The 10482-nt window shown below is 54.0% G+C and overlaps 5 protein-coding genes across 5 annotated transcripts; 2 read left to right on the plus strand and 3 right to left on the minus strand.

The window, feature by feature from the left end:
• Positions 1-1102: 1102 nt before the first annotated feature.
• HMPREF1541_05286 (uncharacterized protein) lies at positions 1103-2533 on the minus strand (the record flags this gene model as incomplete). The annotated part of the gene is made up of 1 exon (XM_008719627.1): positions 1103-2533. One exon carries the CDS (start codon positions 2531-2533, stop codon positions 1103-1105), a length of 1431 nt encoding a protein of 476 aa, XP_008717849.1.
• A 787-nt stretch (positions 2534-3320) lies between these two features.
• On the plus strand, positions 3321-4406 carry HMPREF1541_05287 (uncharacterized protein; the record flags this gene model as incomplete). The annotated part of the gene is made up of 1 exon (XM_008719628.1): positions 3321-4406. The coding sequence occupies one exon, from the start codon at positions 3321-3323 to the stop codon at positions 4404-4406; it is 1086 nt and encodes a 361-aa protein (XP_008717850.1).
• Positions 4407-5742: 1336 nt separating this feature from the next.
• On the plus strand, positions 5743-6752 carry HMPREF1541_05288 (uncharacterized protein; the record flags this gene model as incomplete). The annotated part of the gene is made up of 3 exons (XM_008719629.1): positions 5743-5809; positions 5881-6315; positions 6361-6752. The coding sequence occupies 3 exons, from the start codon at positions 5743-5745 to the stop codon at positions 6750-6752; spliced, it is 894 nt and encodes a 297-aa protein (XP_008717851.1).
• Positions 6753-6953: 201 nt separating this feature from the next.
• Positions 6954-8657, minus strand: HMPREF1541_05289 (uncharacterized protein; the record flags this gene model as incomplete). The annotated part of the gene is made up of 1 exon (XM_008719630.1): positions 6954-8657. The coding sequence occupies one exon, from the start codon at positions 8655-8657 to the stop codon at positions 6954-6956; it is 1704 nt and encodes a 567-aa protein (XP_008717852.1).
• Positions 8658-9055: 398 nt separating this feature from the next.
• Positions 9056-10121, minus strand: HMPREF1541_05290 (uncharacterized protein; the record flags this gene model as incomplete). Its single annotated transcript, XM_008719631.1, has 3 exons — positions 9056-9711; positions 9783-9837; positions 9894-10121. The coding sequence occupies 3 exons, from the start codon at positions 10119-10121 to the stop codon at positions 9056-9058; spliced, it is 939 nt and encodes a 312-aa protein (XP_008717853.1).
• Positions 10122-10482: the final 361 nt, after the last annotated feature.

The following is a 10482-nucleotide window of genomic DNA, read 5'->3' on the forward strand; positions in this document are numbered from 1 at the left end:
CCCCAGGCCTAGCTCGTAGCGGAGTCCTGTGGATGGTGAGATTTGGGGCACCCGCATTCGCGAAAATTTGCGCCAGTCTTGGCACCCGCCCCACGGATAGCCAGAAGAAGGAATGCCGGGTCGTTTGATCCAGTTGTCATGCAACCGACGCTGACAGCAGGATCAAGGGCGGCGTTATCAGCATGAAGTTGTCGCGTGCAAAATGGAGGTCCTAAAGGAGTCAGGGGTAGACGCGGAGCTGCCACGCACTTCCCCCGCTGGAGCGGCTCTGGGACGGTGGACACGTGCTCCCCGTGCGGAGGGAAGAAAGTCTACGGCTGGCCCAAAATGGAAAGTCCGTCGTCTATCATGTTTTGGAATGGAGGCCAGTGGAGGTTGAGAGGAAGTACAGTAGGCGACGACCTGGTCCAACGTTGCAATGAAAGGTGGACTGTGGGATCTCCCAACGACTCGATATTGCAGTGCACTGTGGTAGGACCAGACAAATCGAAGGCCAGAAGACCCCTCTGGCTACAGCTTCCCCTGGAATGTTCTGTAGCTCTCCTATGTTCTTTCCGCATCTTGGTCATCGGGTCCACGCTAGCCACCATCGGCTTCAGTCCACACTGCAGTGATTCCAAGCAAAAGCAATGTTGAAGACAAGAACGTCTCATTCAGGAGTTCGAACTTCGTGCGACCTCATGCACCGGATAAGGCAAACGAGATTGGGGCTCTTTGCTAAACGTGGCCAGCATACCATCCCAGATGACCCGTCTGTGTGCTGGACCGAGCAGATCCAATGACCAGCGACTGGCGGCAGTATCTGATCCTTCAACAGCCGAGATCTCGGACCTTGAGCCTGAAATACCCCGAGAGACGATGCGAGCACCAGACTCCTAAGCTAGAACGTGGCTCCTAGCCCGCAAGAATGCCATGGTGGACACAGGCCCGACTGGACATGACATTGCCTTTACCTTGCTGAGGGCTCTCGTAAGGGCCATACGGTTTCATATAAATTTCGTATGGCACGAGCGTGCGTCCTAGGCCAACTGTGTATGCAACCGGGATGGCCCCGAATGCGATCGATTTGACACAAAAAAGCATCTTACACCCGATGAAGAGCTCAGCCCAGTTGCGCGGTGTACTTGCTCGATTTGCGAATGCGAGCGCCGTGTCGCATGAACAGAATTGGAAATGGTAACAGCAATGCAGCAATCCCAGCGAGCAACGTCGAGGACCAGGACACCTGAAGACTTCGATACATTGGTGGGCTCCATAAAGGAAAGCTTGCAGCTGCGAAACTTCTGAAAACAACCTGAATAGACATGGCACAATTGGACATGGGACCGTAACAATCCACGATGAACACTACACCAGACATGAAGATAAGCTGAAGTGACATACCAATGAAGAAGCAGGCAATAACCTGGGATGCCCAGTGGACGCTCCCAGTCCACCCGAACCACAGCAAGCTCACCGGCAAGATGAAGCTGCCGGCAATCATAGGCGGAAGGCGGTCCTCTGGAACTGACCCTTGTCGAGCACGCCGCGTTTTGAACCAAGTCAGGGTAAAGATTGAGAAGGCCCCCCAGGCTGTGATGATCCCCAAGCCGACGGCAGCGAAGGGCAGGTTTGATGCAGGCGCCGACCAGCCTCGTTGGCGGAAAGCGATCGGAAACATTTGGTAAGACAAGTAGAGGGTGCCGTACACGAATGTCAGGTAAACCGTCAGGACAACCAAAATCAACTCAGTCCAGAACATTTTGACAGGCACCAGTAGGTACTTCTGAAGCAACACACCGAAATCAACCTTGTCATCTGCATGTTTCGTTCGGAGTTCGGAGTTTCCGGTCTTCTTCCTGAGGCGTCGGGCTTTTCGCAGAAGGATGATCCGGGGTGAAGTCTCTCTGAGTGTGACCGGGCCTGTTGCAGCCACAGCGCCCGCAAATATAAGCGTAATCCAACCAATCCAACGCCAGCCCAAGTCCTGCACGATGAAACTGCAAGCGATCGGCGCGATTGCGCTAGCAAGGTTCATGCAGCAGGCCATACAGCTCACTGCAACACCTCTTTGAACAGGTTCATAGACCTCAGCAAACATGCCGGTTCCAACAGACATGATGGCCGCCGCAGTAGACCCCTGCAAGAACCGGGAAACGAGCAGAACTGGAATGTTGGTCGCAAGCGCGAAAGGAATTTGGAAGATTGCGCAACCTCCTAATCCAATTGCCAGGGGTGCTGCATGACCAATGACTTCGGAGAGGGGTGCAAAGAACAGAGGTCCGATGGCAAATCCAACGATGAAGAGCGAGACCCCCAGACTCATCACCACCTCAGACGTATCGAATAGCTCGGCAGTGATAACTCGTGCTGGTGCAAAAGCACTGGAAGAGAAAGCAATCACGAAGACGAATGAGCCAGATGCTATCGTGACCAACACTTTCTTGTAGATAGGCCAGTTGATCGGTCTCTCGGGGTCGTCAGGGCCTTCCCAGTCGACAAAATGAGTCGCTTCGGATATTCTGGGCTGGGACTCATCTTTGCTGTCGACCATGCTGTGCTAAAGTCGTGATGAAGACGCCGTTGGAAATCTGGGCTCGATGGTCAAATGTAAGTTTTGGCACAAGTCCCGTAGGCAATTTTCAGTTCCGTAGGATTCCTCATTGCTTCTAGCACCGCTGGATGCACAACGCCATGGTAGATATTGCGCCCAGCAACAAGTGCTTCTCGAAAAACATTTTGGGACTTTGTGTTTTGCTGTTTCATGGAACCATGGGGTACGCTGCTTGTGTAAGCGTCGCGCCTCCGCACCGCCGTTGTCGGAGTCGGGGAGAAGGCCAGCGGACTTGGCCGTAGCCTAACTCCCCCAGTGGTGCCCCATTACTCGTGAACTCCGCCAGCCAGGGGATGGGTTGGGTGCGGAACAGCTTAGGTCAACATCGCCGCTCTGCCTTACTGAGTGAACAAAATGGATCTACTCTTTTAGCTCGCGGTATCAGTCGTTGTTCTTGAAATGGGAACTTTCACCAAGACAGCTTGTCTTGTCGAGGAGTCGAAATGAAGAGGAGGAGTCGTGTCTCGACACCTCACTTGACTAATCGTGCTTACCCCGATACCCCAATAAACTGAGTTTAGGGGGTAGGTTCGGGGCAGCAACGTGCCACCGGTACTTTTGACGCCTGCTGCCGATTCCGTAATTTCATGCCTCTTCAGCTCCAGGTAGGCTTTCTCCATTCTTATCTTGCCATAGTCCCACCCCGAAATGCTCGAAAATCTCGACTGCTGAGCAGTCATAACGGACGAGGAGGCTGTGTAGAGGAGCCACCAGACACGTCTCCAACATGGCTGCCCTCTCAACACCTCTCCAGATTGGCGACTGCCACCTTCTACACCGCGTTGTGATGGCACCTATGACACGACTTCGCGCCGATGACGAGCAGGTGCCACTGGACATGATGATTGAGTATTACGAGCAAAGAGCCAGCGTTCCCGGCACGCTTCTCATCACCGAAGCTGTCTTCGTGTCGTCAACGGCGCGGGGCAGAGACATGAATGCCCCTGGCGTATTCAGTCGAGAGCAGATGCACAAGTGGACTGCTGTGGCAGATGCAGTCCACAAACGGAACAGCTTCATATTTATGCAGCTTTGGCACGTCGGGCGCGCCGCACGTCCTCAGGTTCTCGAGAAGCAAGGCTTGGAAATGGTAAGCAGCAGCCCTGTGCCTATCAGTAGCGAGCATGCGACGCCCCGCGCCATGACAGATCAGGAAATCCAGCAATGCATCAATGACTTTGCGCAGGCTGCATCCAATGCGGTAGAAGCTGGGTTCGACGGTGTTGAGATTCACGGGGCAAATGGCTACCTTATCGACCAGTTCACGCAAGATACATGCAATAAACGTACAGACCGCTGGGGTGGAAACGTCGCCAATCGGTCTCGCTTCGCTGTCGAAGTGGCTAAAGCCGTCGGCAACGCGATTGGCGCAAAGAAAACTGCCATACGACTTGCGCCGTTCACCGACTTCCAAGGCATGGGCATGACCGATCCTGTGCCGCAATTCTCTGATCTCATTTCGAAGCTATCGCATCTAAACTTGGCGTATCTGCACCTCGTTGAGCCTCGCGTTTCAGGCAACACGGATCGCGAACATGCAAAGCACGAGTCTTTGGATTTTGCGCTGCAGGCTTGGGGTCATGCTAGCCCGGTCATATTGGCAGGAGGCTTTACTCCAGAGTCGGCTCAGAAACGCGTCGAAGAGAGCCCGGACCAGGAGATCGCAATCGCGTTTGGGCGTGGGTTCACTTCTAACCCTGACCTGCCCTTGCGAGTGCTCAGGAAAATTGCGCTCACGCAATACGACCGGTCAACATTCTACAACGTGAAGAGCGCATCGGGATATACGACTTGGGGATTCCACGATGCTTGAGCCTGCGAAGGAGATGGCAAATATCCCGCGCTTCTAAGCCTTATCCTTCAACTTGCGGACTAGTATCACAATGGCCGTTAAATGTCAATAAACCATACGTCCTGACGCAGGTAGTTTATCACGAGATCGGCAGCCTCCAGGATTTCGACAGTTCCACGGTGTTCCTTCCTGTCAACATGTGCCCATACAAGAGTACTAATTTCCGATTATCATGTCGTTGGAAAATCGCAAGAGACTCCTGCTCCGATCGAGGACCCACCCACGCCGACTGCGCCATCATTGCGTCTTTAAAGGGGCCGCGACTTGTGAAGTTCCGCATGCCATCCCATCCCCACGGCGCCAGTGGGGCTTGCGGTGGTCTCGTATGGAATCACTGTTGTTTCGGTGCCCCCTCAGTACCAGCATAAGCAGCGGCGGTGATAGGCGTCACGTATGCCTGCGATGCGCACAAGATACGCACCTGGCTCTCGTAATCCAGTGCCGATGCCCGGTGCTCTGAGCACAGAGCCAGTAAATAAGGATGGGGAAGTGCCCGCGGTGAAACCTTAAACCAACCGCGCTCGCCTTGAGCCGAACCAATACCTTTCATGGTACCGTTACGCACCGAAAGGACTGACTGGCAGTGCGGACCTGATCTTTCGGTGGGAAGATCTGGAGAGTTGACCTCGAAACCGGAACTTCAGGCGATCACTATAAAGGATCGGGTATACACCGTAGGAAGCCGGAGTAAAGATACGAGTGGAGATCCGGGGCCAGCGTGGTGGAGTTGACAGCGGGCGGGGCATATTCGGCAACTGATGGACACTTCGGGCGCTCCTGAGGCGAGTCAGCGCCAGGCGATTGAGCTTCGCTTCTACCCCACATTCTGGAGTGGAGGACAAGTGGAGTACTCCTATTGCATTCAGGTGTAGGGGTTACTTCTCCAACATCACACGAAGGGTCAGATGTCCATGTCTTCGGGTGCAGTATGGTACTTGCTTCGATCCAGACGCTCAAAGCTCCATTCATCAGCGAGACTGAATGCATATCCCATCATGCTGTGACACTCTTGCGATCCAATCAGGCAATGCTGGGAAACCCAACGGGGAGTCCGTTCTGCGCATGGCAGTCCATAGGCTCCAACAGGGCCTTGGCAGATCCCTGCCACGTCGCTCTTCAGGGTAATGGATACCCAACCCTGTGACAGCCTCGGCAGCTCCACGTACCTCCGCCTCGCATATCGCTTCAGACAGCGGGGTATCGATGCTTTAAGAATCTCCGTCGCTTCCATATGCTATTAGGATATTCAGCCTGGAATGAGTTTCAAGCAGACCTTGACCTTGAAGACCCAACCGCTATGACCGACGTGCTTGTGAGAGACACCGACCTTGCCAGTTTGGCGAAGCAAGTGGTTGTTATCACCGGTAAGGATCCTTCCGTTGGTGTCAGGCTGTGCCTAATCGTGGATGGAGTTTTGCTACTAACGACTACGCAGGAGGTTCGTCTGGCATAGGTCTTGCAGCGACGAAGCTGCTCTTGTCACTTGGAGCGTCTGTCGTAATCGGCGACGTGCAGCCTCCACGAGATGGCTTCCACCATGATTCACTTGCTTATCAGCAGACAGACGTGACAAAGTGGTCAGACCTTCTCACCCTGTTCCAAAAGGCAAAAGACGTGCATGGCCGAATCGATCATGTCTTTGCAAACGCTGGTATCTCCGTCAGGGCAAACTACCTTGCCACCGATCTCGACGAGAACGGTGATCTGAAAGAACCCTCCTTTGAGTCCCAGGAGGTAAATCTTCGCGGCTGGATCAACACCGCCACGCTGGGCATGTATTACATGAGGCCAGAACAGCAAAGTGGAGAAGGCAGTATCGTCATCACCTCATCGATCGCTGGCTTTTCACGCTTTCGAGCCGTCGACTATGGTAGGCACTGCAATTCCGAGTCATATCATCGACTGACGGGTACAGCCAGCGCCAAGCACGGGAACCTAGGATTCATGCGCGCCATGCACCAGATTCTGGTCGATGAAAAACTACCAATCCGCATCAACGCCATCGGACCCAGTTGGACGAGAACAGGGATTGTACCTGGGGCTATGATGGAGAAGCTGGGCGTAGAGCTCCAGGAACCGGAAGACGCCGCTCGGAGCGCCCTCATACTCATGGCTGATTCCTCGAGGAACGGCCAGTTCATGCACTCGTGCGGTGGAAGATTCAAGGAGATCGAGGAAAGTATCTTCGTGCCTGCTACTCTCCAAGTGGTTGGGAAGGGAAAACATACAGAAGACGATGACTTGAAGAGGGCGATGGAGCTCATGGGTGGGTCGTACAAAGACAAGGGCTTAGCCGGGCTTGCGTAGGCACCGATGTCTGTCCATCGCCTTGTTGCGTCAGGAGCAGATTCAAATGCCGAGATGCCTTCAATCAAAGTGGCTACCGAATGAGCCTTTTCATTAGGAAGTGCCGGAATGCTCCTGCTAGAGCAAGTTCTAAGTCTATGTCTCCCGTGCAAGGATAACGCCGCGTGCTATGGGTATCTCTCGGTCCTGATCTGGCATATTTCAACCCGAGCCTCGGCCACGACCTCGACCTCTATTCCCACCTCTTCGTCCTTCGCCGCCACCGCGTCGTCCCTCGCCGCCGCCTCCGCCGCCCCCACCTCCTCGCCCTGCAGAGGGAATATTAGCCACGATATTGAGATTCTTGACGCCTTTGAGCCCCATCTTCCCCACCGTAGACTTTTGAATCTCCGGCACTCCGCCAGCGCAGAGCGCATCGATAGCATACCGGTTGGCCTCGGCGACAAGCTTCTCCGGAGTCCAATTCAGCGCCTTGAGATGGGCTTTATAGTAGCCCAACCACGATTGATAGACCTTGCCTTGAATGTTGGCCTTGGCTGCGGCTTTCTGCACCAGCTCGGCATCCTCGGCAGCAATCGTCGTGCCTGCTGATAAAAACTCAATGTCTTTCAATTTGTATTTTGGGAAGAAGGCTTCGGCTTCGGCGATGATGAAGATGCCGCGCCCTTCACGACCGGCACGGGCAGTACGGCCAAGACGATGAATGTAGGACTCTCGATCTGCAGGCAATCCAACTTGGAAAACTGCCGAGACCTCCGGAAAATCCATGCCGCGAGCGACTACGTCCGTGGCGACGAGTATGACGGAGGAAGATTTGCGGAAGGCATCCGTGACACTCGTTCGCTTGGACTGTGATATCCGCGCATGTAGCGTTGACACTGGCGGCAGTCCCCTAACTTCGGCGAGCGTCATGCTGTACCAGTCTGCCAAAGCAGCCGTGGGGGCAAACACAATCGCCTTGAAGTCTTTGTCGAGCGCCATCTCCGACTTGATGGCGGATATCAGGGCAGGGAGGACGTCACTAAAGGTAGGCACGGTGATGAGCTGTTGTATAACCCGCTCATGTGTATTGCGCTGCCCGGCGGGTATGGTGGAAATGAACTTGTAGCCAGGGGATAGAACGAGATGGGCGAACTTCTCGACGTGATCGGCGATGGTTGCGGAGAACAGCATGCCATGACGAGGCTTCTGCTGCCGGTCTGGAAGGCAAGCGATGATATCTTTGAGGTCTTTCATGAAACCCATGTCCAACAAGCGGTCCGCCTCGTCCAGTACCAAGGTGTCGAGTTCCGAGAATGAAGCCAAAATTCGCGAGTCGCTGAGGTGATCGTACAAACGGCCGGGGGTAGCGACAAGGATGTCACATCCGGACAGAATGTCTCGCTCTTCTCGATCCTTGTTAGTGCCGCCGATGGCACAGCTGACCTTGTACATGGGAAGGCGGCCAAGAAGACCGCAAGCCTCTTTGGCAATTTGCATAGCCAGCTCACGAGTGGGTGAGATGATGAGTGTTGAGATCTTCCCATGGCGGCGCGGCTTCTTTAGCAATGTTTGTATGGCAGGCAGCAGGAAAGCCAGAGTCTTGCCCGTGCCGGTCCTGGCTTGCGCCAAGCAGTCGACTCGGTTCGTGAGTAGATCGTGCACAGTAGCCTCTTGTATGGGAGTCATGTGGGTAAACCCCAGATCTTGGGTGATGGTGTCGATGATTATGGGTTCTAGAAGCTTGTCATTGGCGAGATCCGCAAATCGCATGGCCTCCGGCGAGATGTCGTCGGAGATTAGCGGCTGAACAACTTGTGGTGATTCGGCTTTAGGCTGTGCGGGACGCTTCATGACTGGCGCGTTCTTGACGCCGTGCGAGTTGCGGCGCTGTCTCGCACCACGTGGTGCTTTGTATGGTGGCATTGCTGAAAAGTTTGTCTCTAGAAGGAGTGTACGGAAGATGAAGGTCAAGTTGTGGCTCAAGAACAAAGGCCACGAAAACATCACTAGCGTGCTTCTTCCGGAGTGACGATTCGCCGCGCCGGCTTTTGTCTTCGCTTGTCACTTTTCTGCCGCGGGAATGGCCTATTTACCACTTCACCTTGTCTTTGCAGACGACATTTGCGGGTCAAGGTAACTCGCAGGCTGGTACTAGCGGTAGCTAACGTTTCTCTAACGATTGGTTTCTGTTTGCGACACACGGCTAAGTGGGCTTGCTCTTTGGTATATAATTGCATATGGCAGCACTACTCCTCGTGAATGTACCATGTCTACCCACCGTTGGTCATTCGTGGCTGACACCCGACCTCGAACCCTTCAAGTCAGCTCGTCAGGCCATACTTCTGACCACAATAGAGAGGAACAACCCTGCCCGGCAGAGTCTTCTCGGACTCCACCTGGAATCTCCAACCGGTACAGTGACCAGGCATGATTACAGTAGGCTGTATAAGCTTGAAATCGGCAACGGTGCTCTCTAGTTTCTGGATATTGGCATCCGTCAGATGAAAGCCACCCACTATGGCGAAGAGGGGAATGCCGCCACCCAGCTCGACTGCATGCCTCATAACGTTCACAACACCCGCATGACTGCAGCCGGTGAAGACAACGAGCCCTTTGCCTTCGAGATGGCACATGACGAATCTCTCATCCATGATGAGCGGATCTTCCTGCCACCCGACCTCCTTTGTGTCGAGGCGGATTCCGTTGGCGATGCCCGTCTCGTAGCTGGTCGTGCGTGGGATCTCGCCTGAAACGTAGAACATCTGCCCCAAAATTGCGTGAGCATCGGTATTCAGATCAATCTTTGCACCCGCTGTCTCGAGTTGTGCTATTGTCGGGTCCGCTTCCAGCGTTACCGGCCCGCGAGGAGTCATCATCCCACGAAATTCTGGTCGATTTGGATGGAGATCAACCGCCACCGGCCCCTTGCTCTCAGGCTTGTGAGAGTTGATGAGACCAATCGCCTTTTCAAGCCCACCTGTCACACCGGTCAGCTTTTCAAATTCTTCTCCAGCCCTAGGCGTACCACATTCTTTACCCACACATTACCCTCGGGTCCTGCATCGAATAAGATTGTATGTTTCGAGTCTTCCTTGCCCACCGTCTGAAATAGTCAATGAGCTGTGGCTTTACCCGTCGCGAGGACCACAGGAGACTCACAATCATCAAACTCAGTCCATGGGCTCCGCAGCAACTATTTGGTAGATGTAGCTCATGTTCTGCACCGGCTCTCCCGAGCTTCTCCTCTTCGTCAAGTTTTCTGAGCGGAACGTGGGAGAAGAGACCTGGCGCTGCCACCTGGTCGTTCCATGAGGGGGCGATATTATCGAGCTGGTCGTTGACCAGAACTCTGATGTTCACATTGCCGATAGGAGTCAATGTCGCCATGTCTTCCGAATGAAGGGAAAAATTGCAATGAAGTTGGTTGCTGTAGTTTGTAAAGGTTTCAAAGGATAGTCAATCCAACACATGTTCTTTCTTTGATGCAGCCGACGGGTAAGGCCCCCTGCGAGAACCGGAGTAGTGCATACACCTAAATAGCACTCCGTAAGGATCCGGTACTCGCTGAGGATATCCAGCGTGCGGTACACAGATGCATATGAGATAATGAGACGAGAGATCACAATAGTGGGCGAAAAGCGTAGCCGCCAAGGGTACCCTCTGAATCAGCAGTCGTGGGTATGGACAGCTGACGATTATTACGAATGGAGGTGCGATCTAGGCATTTTGAAAGCCAACTTGTTGGCAT

This window comes from Cyphellophora europaea (assembly GCF_000365145.1).
Source record: "Cyphellophora europaea CBS 101466 unplaced genomic scaffold supercont1.5, whole genome shotgun sequence".
Classification (NCBI taxonomy): domain Eukaryota; kingdom Fungi; phylum Ascomycota; class Eurotiomycetes; order Chaetothyriales; family Cyphellophoraceae; genus Cyphellophora; species Cyphellophora europaea.